At 28.9% G+C, this 19276-nt stretch overlaps 1 protein-coding gene across 4 annotated transcripts in view; it reads right to left on the minus strand.

The window, feature by feature from the left end:
• LOC109594782 (uncharacterized) overlaps positions 1–19276 on the minus strand; it is a 76498-nt gene that overhangs the window by 40359 nt on the left and 16863 nt on the right. Inside the window, exons 2-6 of one of the 4 annotated variants that reach the window (XM_020010019.2) lie at positions 16617–18859; positions 16473–16562; positions 13517–13561; positions 13357–13437; positions 5723–5820 (exon numbers count right to left, since the gene is read on the minus strand). In XM_020010019.2, coding sequence (XP_019865578.2) covers positions 5723–5820; positions 13357–13437; positions 13517–13561; positions 16473–16562; positions 16617–18859 — 2557 coding nt within the window. The remainder of the gene's footprint in view (positions 1–5722; positions 5821–13356; positions 13438–13516; positions 13562–16472; positions 16563–16616; positions 18860–19276) is intronic. The other 3 variants (XM_049968307.1, XM_020010020.2, XM_020010021.2) reach the window with 3 other exon arrangements.

Consider the following 19276-nt stretch of genomic DNA (forward strand, 5'->3'; position numbering starts at 1 on the left):
CACTTTTTCAGCAGAGTAAATTTAATAAACTGAATTTAATCATCGAATTAAATTAATTGGACTTAATTGGATTGATTTTAATGTATTGAATAATTTATCAAAATGATCTTTTATTTAAATTAAATTTAAATATGTTAATATTCCACATTTAATTTTAAGTTTAATTTTAAATAAATATTTTATAGAATTTTTACAATTTTATTATTTTAATTCTATTTTTAATTACATAATATTTATTTGCATGATTAATTATTAAATTTTTATCACATTTTATTTTCATTATTACATTATTTTATTAAATTTTGTTGATTTTTGTTGGATTTTGTTGAATTTTGTTGAATTTTGTTGAATTTTGTTGAATTTTGTTGAATTTTGTTGAATTTATTGAATTTATGGAATTTATAGAATTTACAGAATTTACTGAATTTACTGAATTTACTGAATTTACTGAATTTACTGAATTTACTGAATTGACTGAATTTACTAAATTTACTGAACTTACTGAATTTACTGAATTTATTAAATTTACTGAATTTACTGATTTTACTGATTTCACTCAATTTACTAAATTTACTGAATTTACTGAATTTACTCAATTTACTGAATTTATTGAATTTACTGAATTTACTGAATTTACTGAATTGACTGAATTTACTGAATTTACTGAATTGACTGAATTTACTGAATTTACTGAATTTACTGAATTTACTGAATTGACTGAATTGACTGAATTTACTGAATTTACTGAATTGACTGAATTGACTGAATTTACTGAATTTACTGAATTGACTGAATTGACTGAATTTACTGAATTTACTGAATTTACTGAATTTACTGAATTTACTGAATTTACTGAATTTACTGAATTTACTGAATTTACTGAATTTACTGAATTTACTGAATTTACTGAATTTACTGAATTTACTGAATTTACTGAATTTACTGAATTTACTGAATTTACTGAATTTACTGAATTTACTGAATTTACTGAATTTACTGAATTTACTGAATTTACTGAATTTACTGAATTTACTGAATTTACTGAATTTACTGAATTTACTGAATTTACTGAATTTACTGAATTTACTGAATTTACTGAATTTACTGAATTGAATTTACTGATAATTTATAATTTTTAAAATTTTTAATTGAATACATTGGAATTATTTATTGAGGTAGTTTAATTAAACTCATTTATTCCATTATTTGAACAAATTTTCAAAACATTTTCTAATAACCAATTTTTTTAACAACATTAACAACATTTTATAAAATTTTAAAAATTTCAGAATTCAAATTTTCAGGCTTTTTCATCTCATTTTTAGGACATTATTAATTATAATATCAATTTAATTGATAACTAATACGTTTATATTAAACCCTTTCGTTTCTTTTTTATAATTGTTAAATCATTTACATTTACAAAAAATAAAATTAAGTCTAGTGCTGATAAAACACAGCATTAATACAAACAAAAAATTAATTAGGCATCCAACGAACTGATTCAGGATGTAGGCCATTTACTAAGGCCTCACTTAATTGTTAAATAAAAAGAAAAAACAGTGTACTTTATCCAATAAATAATTATAAACGTTTTTGATCTCTTTAAATTAAATTATGCACATTAAAAACACGCATGAGAACTTGAATATGTAAATCACTAATAGTCGGCAGGTAAATTGGAAACGTGGTTGTCTCAATAAATTAGAACATGATTAATTAAATTATCCTTGGATAAATGGAAATTGGCTGACACAACAAAAATAAAATTTAATAATTAGTGGGTAAATATCTAAGCTTGATTTATTTACATTCCTCTTAGAAAAATAAATCACAATGATATTAAATTGTTATTAACGAACAGAATGGATCATTAAAAATATAAAACACAATTGACCAGTTTAAAAAGGAAAAGGTGCGTAGCTTTTTCAAGGATAACAATCGTATTTATCTAAAAACTGAAAGTAGTACTTTGCGGCGTTGTGTTAATCTTATGTATGTTGCCCGATTGTTACTAAACCTGTTATTTGTAATGCTAAAGATTATCGATAAAGCCGGAGAAGCGGTACATTTGATCAGATACCATCGACATCGATTCATCATCGATCCAGATGAGAGCACATTTTATTTTAACCGCGGGGGAAATTGCTTTCAGCAAAATATCGACGGTCACATTTTAAATCATCAAAAGGAGTTTGTCGTTTTGGTCCTTTGAACCGGCAACCGGTCTGAACTAACAGAACGGTAAGAAAATATGGTGGCGTACACCTGGCGTCCAAAATAAGTCCTTTGTATCGCTGATGAAATGCGATTCATTATACCCGGTCTAAATTTGGTGCATGCGGTGATTTTTACGGTTTACTTCCGAAACGTGTGCGGCGCACGTTTTTTCTAATTTACACCATTTTCACAGGCAATTAGCGGCGGCGGGAACACCCACACGCTCCAAATTATTCAAGAGAGTTTGAGGCAATTAAAAAGAAATTTTAGTGTTACTTAGTCGACGTTTAACCGACGACAGGCCAACAAAATGAATTTTTTTCTTGTTGTCAGGTTTCATCATATGCTAATCTAGACTCAGATTTACTGAGGACTGAAGATTAAATCATCTGAAATATGAGTCTATTTTGTTCCTTGATATGTACGAATCTAAAACCTCAGTCATTGTAATTGTTTCGTCGTTCCCTCCAAAATCATTGGTACCATAAACTTCCTTTACTGTGATCTCCTGTCACAAATTTTTAACACACGATTTACATGAAAAATGTGGAGTCCAAGATTTTTTCTGGTTTGTTAAATGAACACTATAGTATGTTTTTCTCAGATTCAGAAATAGGTTTTCCACTTTCGTTCAAAGAATATTCGCCACATACCTTACAAAAACGATTGAATGATTTGCTTAGCTACTTGGGGGTGTCTACTGTGCAAAATAGTACCACAACTTTTCTTATGAAAGCTCAATAACATACTGAGCTGAATAAGGTATAGATATATATAAAGTAATTTGAGCCCAGGAAATTGAATAAAACAGAAGTTTAATCGAAACAAAGACAATTTCAAAGTGTTTGACTAATTGGTCGTTATTTTTAAGTATGAGATTAATTTAAAACGACATTTTTCTTACTCCACTTATGACTTATTTGATCATAATTAAATTCAATTAGCCTGTATCTCAAAAACTAGAACTGATGTAAGAAACCTGATGCCACTTTTGGGATCAGCCCATTAAAAACATCAAATTGGCTCTTTGTTTTCCGGTATCAATAAGAAAAATGAAACATTTTGTTGACCTACTCTGGACGATAATTGAAATCTTCTGAGGATAGTACTGTACGTACTTTAATTGAAAGTAGAAATTAATTTCCCATGATGTTAGCCATTTGTTGTCGACGGTTTTTCAATGGTTCTTGAATAATTTTTGGGAGCACAATTAAAAATACTCATTAGAATTCGTCTACTATTAAATACAGTTTTTGAAAGGTAGTTCCATAGACGCTTCTGACAGGTTCAGGCCTGTCACAAAACTGTTTAGATCTTACTTATTAAAACGTTGAGACATTGCCAAATCTGCTTGAAAGTCACTGTCGTTTTTTGATCGTACTTTGATATTTCTGTACCATCTTCTAGCAATGTAAGAAGACTACTGAAGGATAAAATCCTCTGAAATCTGAGTCTAGATTAATAAATGACCCTTTGTGTGTTTTATTCCTTGATATGTACGAATCTAAAACCTCAGTCATTGTGATTGTTTCGTCGTTCCCTCCAAAATCATTGGTACTATAAACTTCAGGTACTGTTCCTTTACTGTGATCTCCTCTCACAAATTTTCAACACACGATTTACATGAAAAATGTGGAGTCCAAGATTTTTTCTGGTTTGTTAAATGAACACTATAGTATGTTAGATAGGCCCTTTTCTCAGATTCAGAAATAGGTTTTCCACTTTCGTTCAAAAGAATATTCGCCACATACCTTACAAAAACGATTGAATGATTTGCTTAGCTACTTGTGGGTGTCTACTGTGCAAAATAGTACCACAACTTTTCTTATGAAAGCTCAATAACATACTGAGCTGAATAAGGTATAGATATATATAAAGTAATTTGAGCCCAGGAAATTGAATAAAACAGAAGTTTAATCGAAACATAGACAATTTCAGATATGTTTGACTAATTGGTCGTTATTTTTAAGTATGAGATTAATTTAAAACGACATTTTTCTTACTCCACTTATGACTTATTTGATCATAATTAAATTCAATTAGCCTGTATCTCAAAAATTAGAACTGATGTAAGAAACCTGATGCCACTTTTGGGATCAGCCCATTAAAAACATCAAATTGGCTCTTTGTTTTCCGGTATCGATAAGAAAAATGAAACATTTTGTTGACCTACTCTGGACGATAATTGAAATCTTCTGAGGATAGTACTGTACGTACTTTAATTGAAAGTAGAAATTAATTTCCCATGATGTTAGCCATTTGTTGTCGACGATTTTTCAATGGTTCTTGAATAATTTTTGGGAGCACAATTAGAAATATTCATTAGAATTCGTCTACTATTAAATCCAGTTTTTGAAAGGTAGTTCCATAGACGCTTCTGAGAAGTTCAGGTCTGTCACAAAACTGTTTAGATCTTACTTATTAAAACGTTGAGAAATTGCCAAATCTGCTTGAAAGTCACTGTCGTTTTTTGATCGTACTTTGATATTTCTGTACCATCTTCTAGCAGTGTAAGAAGACTACTGAAGGATAAAATCCTCTGAAATCTGAGTCTAGATTTATAAATGACCCTTTGTGTGTTTTATTCCTTGATATGTACGAATCTAAAACCTCAGTCATTGTGATTGTTTCGTCGTTCCCTCCAAAATCATTGGTACTATAAACTTCAGGTACTGTTCCTTTACTGTGATCTCCTGTCACAAATTTTCAACACACGATTTACATGAAAAATGTGGAGTCCAAGATTTTTTCTGGTTTGTTAAATGAACACTATGTAATCCCCTGTTACAAATTTTCAACACACGATTTAAATGAAAAATATGGAGTTCAAGATTTTTTCTGGTTTGCTAAATGAACACTAAAGTATGTTAGATAAGCCCTTTTCTCAGAATCTCTTTGTTCTCCGGTATCAATAAGAAAAATGAAACATTTAGTTGACCTACTTTGGACGATAATTGAAATATTCTGTGTTAAAAAGGGGATCACAGTGAAGAAACAGTACCTAAAGTCTAGAGTACCAATGACTTTGGGGGGAACCACTAAACAATCACAATGGCTGTTGTTTTAAACTCGTGATCATCAAGAAACAAGAAAGACACAAAGACTTTCAAGTAGTTTTATCAATTTCTCAACGTTTTAGTAAAGCAAAGTCTTAATGAACACCTCAAAATAGTCCACCAAATGACCTAATGGCTATTTTGTTGGTTTAAAAATGGCTAACACCATAGAACAGCATTTTCTACTTTCAGTTAAACAACGTGCAGTAACTCTAGAAGAACATTTCAATCGCCGTCATGCGACAAAACCAGTTGAACGTTTTGCTATAAATAAAAATACCAGTCTTGACATTTGGAAAACTAATATTTATTTAAACCGCAAGAAACGTTTAACTGTTCATTTATTAATTATTATTAATTAAGTTGACGTACAGGCACGACGTTAACATATGTTGTTTGCCATTTTACGAAGAAAGTTTGTCAACCAAAAAAAAAAAAAGACTTACCACTAGCTTTCTTTGATAATTGAGTCGAACTGACGTCGCTCAAAGAGCTGTGAATGCTTTCCAAATTGAAGTTGGTCCTTATGATTCGGGTTCTGCGCCTGAAACCAAAAAAAAAACCAACGTTTAATTCATTAATAATGAACTAATGACTAATTAAATTTAGCCCACGAAGGGAAAAACGTTAGTTTAAAGCCCCTTTTTGTGGGTGAGGGCGAATTGAAACAGCAAATACCGGGCCCAATTTAATCAGGCTTGATAATTACAATAAGAACGAACATGACATAACACGTGTTTGTGTGAAAAATGCCGAATCAAACGGACAAACAACATGTTGTGATAATTATGAGAGTAAATAAATCGTTGCGGGTTTAAAAGTGATACGTATAAAAACGTTGTGATGCGAACTAATCGGAGGTCGTTGAATTTTAAATCTGGTTTCGTAATTCGAAAAGTTGAAATTTTCCCATAATTTACGTGGAGCGGAATGAATTACCGCTGTCTGTTGAGTTGGAAGTGTGTAAGCAAGGCGAGGCGACGTTGCCGTTCATGTTCCGAGTAAAATCCCACTTAGAATAATTCGCAATAGGATATTAGAAATGTAGTTCATGATACTTAATTATGTTTCAGTTTTTTTAATCGGAATATGTTGAAATTGTTATATAAAGTATTTATTAGATAAAAATAAATATTTTATAAAGTTGGAATTTATTAATAATTTAATTTTTAAATCAAATAACGCAATATTTTTAAAAGTTCTTATAATATTAATGTAAAAACTAATATAATTGTTGATAAAAACGAATTATATTATTATTTGTTGTAAGTATTGTACTTTTCTTAGAAAAAAATCAATTTTAAATTTAAAAAAAAAATGCCTCTTTTTGCAGTTTTTGCTTGAAATAATACATTATATTATATAAAAATAGAAAATTATTCTTTTTTATTTCAACCTTTTATGAATTTTTTTTAATTTCTCAAGACAATTTCGTCATCCCACCAAAGAATAGAAAATTTTTACGAAAAAAATATGAAAAAACATTGATTTTCTATAATATAAAATATGAAATTTAATTTTCTACTCTTCGGTGCATTAAAGGCTTTGTTTTTATTTAGTAAAAAACAAATATTTCTTAGAGAAAAATTAATTTTAAATTTGAAAAAATGCTTGAAATTTTAACCAAAAAAATTTGTACTATATACCAATTTTTTTTTCTCCAAAAGTTCATGAAGAATAGAAAATTTAAAAAAAATATATTCTTTTTTATTTCAATTTTTTATGAATTTTTGAAAAATAAATATTTTTTAATTTTTTTTCTTCTATTTTTCTCTAAGATATTTTGATTTTTTTTTTTCAATTGACCAAAAAATTATGAAAAAATTACGGAAAAACATAGTTTTTTGATTTTTTCTTAGAGAAAAGTCAATTTTAAATTTGAAAAAATGACGATTTTTGCAGTTTTTGATTGAAATTTATATGAACAAAATTTTTTATATTATATTCCAATTTTTTTCCCAAATGTTCAAAATAGAAAATTTAAGAAAAAAAAGTATTTTTTTATTTTTTCAAAAGTTTATTTTTCTCTAAGGCATTTTGATTTTTTTTTATTTAACCCAGACAAGTTTTTCATAGCACAAAAAAATAGAACATTTTGACCAAAAAAAAAAATAAGAAACATTGATTTTTTGATTTTATACGATATAAAACCTCAAAAGTAAATAAAAATAAAGAAATAATGTTGATTTTTCGATTTTTAAAAGCCAAAAATAGGTAAAATTACAATTCTAAACAATTACCTTAATTAATAATAAAATATAATCAAAAAATAATGTTGATTGAGAGTAACAAATTTAATAATTTAATGGTAACCTTAATTAATATTTATGTTAATAGAAATCTACATATAATTAATCTACATTAATTAATTTATATTAGATATATATTATAATTTATGTACATACTTATGGATTTACCATAAATAAATTAAATATTTGTTTAAACAATCAATTAACCAAAATATAATTAAAATAAAATTCCATTTTATTATAAATTAAAAAAAAAATGAATTTTTGTTAATATTTTTAAGTTAAGTTGTTATTTATTTCAATTTTATAAACTAATTTGTGAATATCTCAGTTACATAAAATATAAAAAAAATGTAACGAATAATTAAAAAAAAAAAGCTAATTACTTTTTAAAATTATATTTTGATAAAATTAAATTTATAGTTAAATATATATTTAATGAATAATCAATTGATAAAAATATAACTAAAATAAGTTTAAATTCATAAAATTAAAAAGTAAAACATAAAAATTTACTGGTCAAATTTAAAATAAATTAATATTTTTAATTAACATTTATAAAAACTGAAAAAATTTAAGAAATTAAAAATAACAAATTAAAATAAGAAATAAATAAATTTAATTTTATAAAATTTCAAAAAATTAATCCTAAATAATGAAAAATAAACAATTAAATTTAAAAAAATAAGTTTATTAATTTAAATTAAAAATAAATAATTACAAAATTTAAAAATGAAGCATAAATAATTAAAATTTACTCCTTAAATTTGAAATAAATTTAACCAGTAAGTATATATAAAAATATAACTCAGATAAGTTCAAATTAATAAAATTAAAAAAATGCAACATAAAAAATTAAATTTTATTGTTAAAATTTAAAATAAATTAATTTATTAATTAAAATTTATAAGCTTAAAAAAAATAATTTAATTTTAGTTTATTAATTTAAATTAATATAATTAAATTATTTTACTAATTAAATGTAATTTATAATATAACATACATATTTAATGAAAAATTGAAATTGATAAAAATATAATTAAAATAATTTTAAATTAATGGAATTAAAAATATTAAATTTTATATGTTAAATTTAAAATTAATTGATTTACATTCACAAAATTTATAAAGAATTAAGCTTAAAAAATTAAAAGTAATCAAATTAAAATAATAATAAATTTATTAATTAAAATTTATAAAATTTGGAAAACGAAGCCTGAAAATAAAAATAATACAATTTAATAGAATATTTGACAAATTGTCTGTCAAATTTTTTATAATTATTGATTTAAATATAGTAGAATATATAAAACACTATAAACTCTTTATTATATATTTTTTATCAAACTTTTTAGTTATAAAAAATTAAATAAAACGTTGCTTTTGTAACAGGCTGTTAAAATTTTATGACACATTGTGTTTTATTAAAATTAATTGGTAACAAAATTTATTTAACACGTAAAATGTTTACACAAAAATCAATAATAAATAGTTTATTTATATTTTCCACATATTTTTTTTTTTTAATTCATAAGTAATAATTAAAAACGAAATATCCAAGAAAAATATTTTAATTATATTTAAGTTGATTTAGAGTTTTTTTAATTAAGTCTTTAATTTTATTTTTTGTTGATGAAAAATAATTTATATTGTATTAAATGAAAAAATATTTTCAACTATTTATTTTCAACAGAGAAATTAAAAAGGTCTTTTTAATAATAACTATAGTTATATACCAAAAAGTTATACAAAAATATCAAAATTGTTAATGAATTATAAAATTCTAAAAATAGGTAAAACCATTTAAAATGTTTGTTGTTTATACTTTTAGATTAGAGTACTAAATTAACGTCATTTACATCAATTATAATAAAATACAAAAAAACATACTTTAGTACAAGGACAATAAGACATTCCTGAATGTTTATTACCTTTTGATGGCACTTATTGAATTTATACAACGTTCCACAAATAAATAAACAAAACAAACATCAATAAAGATAAAAAATAAATATAATTTTACAAAAGAAATATTTAAAATGTAAATTTGAGGGGTCGTACTTTCTTCAGGGGAAAATAATTATGTAAAATAGTTGGAGTTGAGAATTATACTGAGTAATGGCAACGCAGCCAACAACCGACATTAAACCCACTGTCAACAACCTTCATATACTATTCATAACATCGTACAAGACAAGAGGGGCTCAATTAAACGCCACAGCTACAAGTGCACTACGAAAATAAACGCTCCCATTAAAACATCAAAAAGTTTACTATCAAAACGTAAATCCACTTAAGGCACAGGTGTCTTCAGCCCCTGAAAACTCTCATGAAAAATCTTTTCAATAGGAAAAAAAAAACAAAAATTAATTAAATTATAATTTATAATAAGGTAAATTAATTAATTAAATTGATCATTGTTGGAAATGAGACAATACAGATGAGGTAACGTCGATTCCCAGACGCGCCCACAAATCGTGACTGGAGCAAATGAAGGTTGAGAATTTCATGGTCCAATATACAATAAAATCAACGACAACAAACTTCACATAATTGTCTGTTGTTATGTACCGCAATACGGTTCTGTTAATTAACATTTAGGCGAAGACTTTTTTTGCTTACTTACTTACTTACTTATTTTAAGACTAGTTAAGAGTGGTTGTGTCTTCATTTCATTAACCTAAAGTGGCGAATAGAAAGTATCAATTCTATATATTTTTGCAAACAAGCGACTTATTTAACATGGTTGTTTTGTATCCAGGTAATTAAATTAATTAATAGATAATTAGGCACATACACATGTCGTTTCCACATATATATATATAGTTGTACAATACAATTTGACCCCCCTATTGAAAAATGTACTAATTCTCACATTTTTAATTAAATATTTGCATAACAATGATGTTTACATATATACAGAACTATTTGAAAATAGTTTTTAATAAAATTTTTTGTAGTACAATGTTATATATTTGGAATTTTTCAATTTCATGAATTCATAATAATATATTAATAAATTTTACATCTTTTTTTTTTTCTTCTTTTATCTTGCAACGACTACAATGGACATTAACAGTTATCATATGTAACATCATAGTATTCATCAAAGCAGTTATCAACTTTGTCCTCTCTAAATTTTGTACAAGATGATGATGATTACTGATAATTACCACCATAGACAATACACGATTAAATTTAAAAAGATTACCCTTTAAAATTCAGAATTTCCTACATTTTTTTGTTAAATTTTTTATTAATAATAAATTTACATATATTTGTAGTCTTCCTTTTTTTATAATTCTTTATTTTTATCCTTCATGAATTCATAAAATTATTATTAAAAGTCTACATCCTTTTTTCTTCTTTTATCCTACATATACTACAATGGACAAAGCAGATATTAACTTTGTCCTCTTCAAATTTTGTACACGATGACAATGATGATTACTGATAGTTACCACCATAGACAATACACGATTAAATTTAAAAAGATTACCCTTTAAAATTCAGAATTTCCTACATTTTTTATTAAATTTTTTACTAATAATAAAATTACATATATTTGTAGCTTTCCTATTTTTATAATTTCTTATTTCTATCCTTCATCAATTCATAAAATTATTATTCAAAATTTACATCTTTTTTCTTATTTTATCCTGCATAGACTACAATGGACAAAGCTGTTATCAACTTTGTTCTCTTCAAATTTTGTACAAAATGACGATGATGATTACTGATGGTTACCACCATAGACAATACACGATTAAATTTAAAAAGATTACCCTTTAAAATTCAGAATTTCCTACATTTTTTTGTTAAATTTTTTACTAATAATAAAGTTACATATATTTGTAGTTTTCCTTTTTTTATAATTCCTTATTTTTATCCTTCATGAATTCATAAAATTATTATTAAAAGTCTACATCCTTTTTTCTTCTTTTATCCTACATATACTACAATGGACAAAGCAGATATTAACTTTGTCCTCTTCAAATTTTGTACACGATGACAATGATGATTACTGATAGTTACCACCATAGACAATACACGATTAAATTTAAAAAGATTACCCTTTAAAATTCAGAATTTCCTACATTTTTTTGTTAAATTTTTTATTAATAATAAATTTACATATATTTGTAGTCTTCCTTTTTTTATAATTCTTTATTTTTATCCTTCATGAATTCATAAAATTATTATTAAAAGTCTACATCCTTTTTTCTTCTTTTATCCTACATATACTACAATGGACAAAGCAGATATTAACTTTGTCCTCTTCAAATTTTGTACACGATGACAATGATGATTACTGATAGTTACCACCATAGACAATACACGATTAAATTTAAAAAGATTACCCTTTAAAATTCAGAATTTCCTACATTTTTTTGTTAAATTTTTTACTAATAATAAAGTTACATATATTTGTAGTTTTCCTTTTTTTATAATTCCTTATTTTTATCCTTCATGAATTCATAAAATTATTATTAAAAGTCTACATCCTTTTTTCTTCTTTTATCCTACATATACTACAATGGACAAAGCAGATATTAACTTTGTCCTCTTCAAATTTTGTACACGATGACAATGATGATTACTGATAGTTACCACCATAGACAATACACGATTAAATTTAAAAAGATTACCTTTTAAAATTCAGAATTTCCTACATTTTTTTGTTAAATTTTTTACTAATAATAAAATTACATATATATCAACAAAAGTGTTATTAATATTTTACATTTGCCTAATAATTAACTACACAATTTTAGTTTTATAAATATTATAATAATTAATTAATGAATTTGCTAATATTGTTTTTGCTGTAGTTGAAACAAAGGTGATTTGTTCTGTACATTGAATAGTTATTGCAGAAATTAACATGTACTATTCCACAGAAAAGTCGTTACCTAATTTCTATAAATAACAATGAATTAGTTAGTATTCTCAGACATTTTAATGTGTAAATCATGTCTAAACATAAAGCAAATCCTTCTCTCAACTTTCTTACTTAGGTTATCTAATAATTAATACTCCTCCATAAACAAGACGAACGAAAATTAGAAACTCGCCGTCGTAAAACGCAGAGAACCGGACATAAAACAAATTTTCAATCAAACTCCCCGAGTTTTACCCATTGATTGATTTTATAGCCTCCACACCAGATGTTTCGGTTAAAAGAAATTAGTACGTAAGACTTTTAATATTCGCTTTGATTATTTCCATCAACAATTACGACGGATGTGAGATGTGAGAGTAACGTGCCGTACATTTTCTGAGTTGTTCAACGAACTCCAAATGTAATAAACACACACACACACACACACACTCAGTAAATTACAAGGAATGACGTAGAGTTAGCTCGTGTGCATCGGTACATGAAGTTCTTGTGTTTGGGGTGCTTAATGGAGGCACACATTGTGTCAGGATAAATCCTGACTTTTAGAAAATGTTCAACGCTTTTATGGTTCAATTAATGTGTGTCTGTAAATTCGGTAAACGTGTGAAGTAAATCGTGACAGATCATAAATATAATACTACCGGTGAAATTCCTAATGTACCATTTGATAAGATAAGATAATAATTCATGTACACCGTTCGTTCCACTTTTACGTCCATCAAAGTGAAAATCTAGATCGTGTGGAAATCTATTATATGATATATTATTTGTCAGGCAACACTCATCAACGTTATTACCAGAGAAAACACTTAATTTAAAGCAGGACAAAGACACAAACGCCCCCGAAAACTCCTCTTCAGTTAATGTGAAGCAACAAGCAAATGATTTTGTTAAGACATGAAGCGTCGCTTTAAAATGATTTACTTACAAATTGGTTTCATTTGTTTTAATTTCTTTACGATTGTCTATACTCGGTTTAACTGCGTTTGCTTTCGGATTAGGTTTCCTCCTAAAAATTTACGGTGTTGTTTAAGTTTTGTTGTTTAAGTTTATGATTAACACACGCGGCTATTTTGGAAATTACTTACATATACAAACGGTCAAAAACTGAGTTTCTTTCGTTGGTTTTAATCCTAAAAATTTTATGATTGATGCGTTTAAAATAAAAACCTTTGCACACTGAAGGTTCCTTTAAACATAATTGTTTAAACATGCAATATTTTTCTTCTCTTCTTCTCAGATTTACTTAATAAATATTGCTGATTTTGATTAGATTTCTCAAAAAAATGCTTTTAATTTGAAATATATAAAATCATATTAGGAACTTCAGAACTCTATCTTTTTTATTTAGAATCCTAATTTTTCCTTATTTTTTCAAAAAAATTCTTGCTAACTTAACAAGAGCTTAATTTGTATACAAATAACAATTAAATCCTGTATTTGAAGTATATAGATTTTAAATTGTGAGTAGAGAGTTATTTGGAGAACTCTATCTCAATTTGACAAACTATCTTAACAATTCAATTTGTCAAGAAATTATTAACATGTTTGAGATTGAAATCATTTATTATATTTAAAAATAGAATAAAAAAACATATTAGGAACTTTAGAACTCTATCTTTTTTATTTAGAATCCTAATTTTTCCTTATTTTTTCAAAAATATTCTTGCTAACTTAACAAGAGCTTAATTTGTATACAAATAACAATTAAATTCTGTATTTGAAGTATATAGATTTTAAATTGTGAGTAGAGAGTTATTTGGAGAACTCTATCTCAATTTGACAAACTATCTTAACAATTCAATTTGTCAAGAAATTATTAACATGTTTGAGATTGAAATCATTTATTGTATTTAAAAATAGAATAAAAAAACATATTAGGAACTTTAGAACTCTATCTTTTTTATTTAGAATCCTAATTTTTCCTTATTTTTTCAAAAATATTCTTGCTAACTTAACAAGAGCTTAATTTGTATACAAATAACAATTAAATTCTGTATTTGAAGTATATAGATTTTAAATTGTGAGTAGAGAGTTATTTGGAGAACTCTATCTCAATTTGACAAACTATCTTAACAATTCAATTTGTCAAGAAATTATTAACATGTTTGAGATTGAAATCATTTATTATATTTAAAAATAGAATAAAAAAACATATTAGGAACTTTAGAACTCTATCTTTTTTATTTAGAATCCAAATTTTTCCTTACTTTTTCAAAAATATTCTTGCTAACTTAACAAGAGCTTAATTTGTATACAAATAACAATTAAATTCTGTATTTGAAGTATATAGATTTTAAATTGTGAGTAGAGAGTTATTTGGAGAACTCTATCTCAATTTGACAAACTATCTTAACAATTCAATTTGTCAAGAAATTATTAACATGTTTGAGATTGAAATCATTTATTATATTTAAAAATAGAATAAAAAAACATATTAGGAACTTTAGAACTCTATCTTTTTTATTTAGAATCCTAATTTTTCCTTATTTTTTCAAAAATATTCTTGCTAACTTAACAAGAGCTTAATTTGTATACAAATAACAATTAAATTCTGTATTTGAAGTATATAGATTTTAAATTGTGAGTAGAGAGTTATTTGGGGAACTCTATCTCAATTTGACAAACTATCTTAACAATTCAATTTGTCAAGAAATTATTAACATGTTTGAGATTGAAATCATTTATTATATTTAAAAATAGAATAAAAAAACATATTAGGAACTTTAGAACTCTATCTTTTTTATTTAGAATCCAAATTTTTCCTTACTTTTTCAAAAAGATTCTTGCTAACTTAACAAGAGCTTAATTTGTATACAAATAACAATTAAATCCTGTATTTGAAGTATATAGATTTTAAATTGTGAGTAGAGAGTTATTTGGAGAACTCTATCTCAATTTGACAAACTATCTTAACAATTCAATTTGTCAAGAAATTATTAGTATCTTTGAGATTGAAATCATTTATTGTATTTAAAAATAGAATAAAGAAACATATTAGGAACTTTAGAACTCTATCTTTTTTATTTAGAATCCTAATTTTTCCTTATTTTTTCAAAAAAATTCTTGCTAACTTAACAAGAGCTTAATTTGTATACAAATAACAATTAAATTCTGTATTTGAAGTATATAGATTTTAAATTGTGAGTAGAGAGTTATTTGGAGAACTCTATCTCAATTTGACAAACTATCTTAACAATTCAATTTGTCAAGAAATTATTAGTATGTTTAAGATTGAAATCATTTATTGTATTTAAAAATAGAATAAAGAAACGTATTAGGATCTTTAGAACTCTATCTTTATTATTCAAAATTCTAATTATTTCTTCTCTTTTCCAAAATTTTCTTGCTAATTGGCAAGAGCCTAGTTCAAATATAAATAGCAACTAAATCCTGCATTCGAAGTATATACATTGTAGATTGTGAGTAGAGAGTTGAGTTATATAGAGAACTTTATCTCAATTTGACAAACCATCTTAACGATTTGATCTTTCAAGAAATTATTAGTATGTTTGAAACTGAAATCATTTGTTGTATTTAAAAAATAGAATAAAAATATATATTAGAAACTCTAGAACTCTATCTTTGTTATTCAAAACTCTAATTATTTCTTTTCTTTTCAAAAATTTTCTTGCTAACTTACTAAGGGCCTAGTTCATATATAAATAGCAATTGAATCCTGCATTCAAAGTATATACATTGTAGATTATGAGTAGAAAGTTATCTAGAGAACTTTATCTCAATTTGACAAACAATTATAAAATTGGATTTGTCAAGAAATTTAAAATAAGTTTAAAACTGAAATATTGTGTTTATAAATAGCAATTAAATGGTGTATCTAAAATATATAGATTACAGATTATGAGCAGAGAGTTACGTAGAGAACTTTATCTAAATTTAACAAACCATAAGTAATTATCATTGATTAACTTTTAATGAGAAAGAAACAAACTTCATACTACTTGAACAAAATAAAACTTTTGACCATATTACATGTATAAACAAGATTATTCGTTTAAAGGGACTGCAAATAAAGTTACTTACAAAGGTGTATTTCTCTTTAATCCCACGTTTTCCTTGTTGGCTTCCACCGACAATTGATTCCCGATTAAATTTTGACATTTAACTCGTCTCCTGAAATGGCCCATCAGAAAAAAAAAGTGCGCATAAAAAACCAAGCCAACTTACAATTTTGTGTTCGGCGTCTTTTGATTGGGGCTCTGTCGCACGTTCAGCTTGTTGCTCTCCATCGTCTTATTGTTCTCGTTGGTCACATACACTTTCGATTTGACGTCCTTCAGGTTGCTCTTGTTCTGTTCGTTCTTCGAGATTTTGTCCATGACCGCGTCCCACCGTCCCACGGTTTTCTTGACGCTCTTCTTCTCGACGTTCGGATTCTGATTCGGCGACATCATCGCCTTCACCTTGGAGGCGACGTCGCGCTTCGGCATCTTGTACTTCTTCGACGCGTTTTCCATGTTGCTGCCCGACTTGGGGGTCTTCACGTTGGTGGGGCTGGCCGCCGCCGGGCTGGAGATGACCCGTTTCTTGGTGTTTTCTTTAGGGACGACGGGCTTGTTGGGCACCTTCAGCTGCAGGTTGCTTTGGCTGTTCTCCGACACCGTTTTGGTGGATGTGTCGGAAGGTGTGACGTCGAAGGTGTCGTTCGTTTCGGCCCTGGTGTTGGTCTCCACGTCCGTGAACACCCCACTGGAGTCCATGGTCTCCCGGTTGTTGGCGTAAATGCTGGCGGCCGCCTGGGCGTCAACCCCGTACAAAGTCCCGTCGATCACCTGAGCCTTCCTGTCACCCTTAAGGTGTTGTTCCTCGTAGTTGTCGGCGTCGCTCTCCGTGTAGAAGTCCGAGTCGGTCATGGGGTCTTGCCTGTGGTTCTGCGGCTTGGGTTGCGGCCTCCTCGTCAGGGGTGAGCTGTCGGCCGCTCTGCTGGCGGGACGCGACATCTCCCCGTCACCCTGATAGCCCGTGTCCAAGCTGGTGATGCTGGTGATGCTGGTGATGAAACTGTTGGGCTTCGCCTTCGAGGGGTCCTTCAGGTCGACTTCGGCGACCACCGGGGTCGGGTCCAGGGGCAGGTCTTCCGGCGACGGGGTCTGTTCGATGCGGCTGAGCCGGAAGTCTTTGGAGGCTGTCACGTTTTCTAGAGGCAGTGCCAGGTTCATCGTGTCCGGCGGTACGGACAGGTTTGAGAGTAGATGTTCGTCCAGCAGGCCCAGGCTGTATTCCGTTACGCTGGCGTCGACAAGGTTGGGACTCTGGACTTCGGGGTTGGCGGTTTCCTCCGTCAGTTTGAAGGTGGGGTCGGTCATGCACAAGTACTTGGAGGTGTCGCACTTGTTGATCAACGTGTCGCTCAGTATTCCTAAGCTTAGGTCGGTACAATTTTGATGGCTGCCCCTGCGACTGTTTCTTACTATGGTTTCGTTGAGGCCTTCCTCTTGGAGTTTGAAGGTTTCTTCCAGTCTTTCGTTTGGACTTGGACACTTGAAGGTTTCGCTGGTCAGTTTGTTACAATAATAATCAGCGTTTGCGTTTGTTATTGTTAAATTGTTATCACTTTCTTGTTTGTTAACAAAAGTACTGTCAAGACTGTTGGTTTTGAACTCTTCGTCTTGATTTAAATCAGTTTTTTGATTCCGCTTCTCAGTAAGAAGATTATAAGTAGTTTCACTCATATAAATAGTATTGATGTGTAAAGGTGTGTTCTGGGAGTTCTCAATGGCTTCATTCAAGTACCCGTCGGTCATCTGATCAGGTGTTAAGATACCAAGAGACTCTTCATAATCCAACGAGCTCCTTTTACTTCTATCATCCTCATCCGGATATATATCACTAATCCTACACTTCACAAACAGATCAGCCGGCTTCACCGTTTTAGTGGGTGTAGAGCTGGCCAAAGTGGTAACCGGATACGGGTAAGTGACGTCCGTATTGATCTTCCTCCTCTTCGCCCCGAAGTAGCCGAAGTCCTCCTTGGCGCCGCCGTCCAGCTGGTCGACCGAAAACGTGTTCTGCTCCGCCCTGTGCCTGTTGTCCAGAAACAGCATGGAATAGGGCCCGGACGCGTCGTCCGGCTTGTCGCAATCCAACGCGGTCTTGCACAGCGGTACCATCAAGCCGCAGCCCGGTGCGCAGTCGAAGTACCGCACGCCGTTGACGCTGCCATCGTTCTTGCCGAGGTCGGCGGTCAGTTCGACGCCGCACCACGTGCCCTTGGCGAAGTTCACGTGGCCGACGAAGCGCAGCACGCCGTGCTTCTCGCCGACCTTGACGCGGCTGCCGATGTCTTTGGCGGTCAGCGGCGGCTTGGCGGGGGCGGTGGCGGTTGTGGTGTTGGGGGCGGCGTTGACGGGGGCGCCGGTTTTCTGTGGGATGTTGGAGAAGAAGTGCGGTATTCTGGTGGTGACGGCTGGCTGAAAGTGATTAATTGGGAATTTAGAGATGGATCGTAACCTCGATGATGAGTTTGACACTAAGGAAACCATAGTTTCAAATACACAACACATTTTAACATATTATGATGATAATCTTAACCAAATATTCTAATTGGAAATATAAATATGAATACAGTAACTTCTCTATTGTAACACTGTATATTACAACAGATTCATCTAATTTGTTCATTAAAAGTGATGTCAACTTTGTTATTTTCAAAATTTTTGACAGATTTATGATCTAACTGTCTGATGTCTGTAAAGACACTAATTTTGATGTTGGAAAGTTAATTTTTGTCCTACACATTAACCAAGGATCATCCTATAAGGAGGCACTAGGAGTACCCTCAAATTTTATACAGGGTGTTCAATATTTACTCTATTTTTTAGTAAAAA

The sequence above is a fragment of the Aethina tumida genome, chromosome 5, assembly GCF_024364675.1.
Source record: "Aethina tumida isolate Nest 87 chromosome 5, icAetTumi1.1, whole genome shotgun sequence".
NCBI classification, from domain to species: Eukaryota; Metazoa; Arthropoda; class Insecta; order Coleoptera; family Nitidulidae; genus Aethina; species Aethina tumida.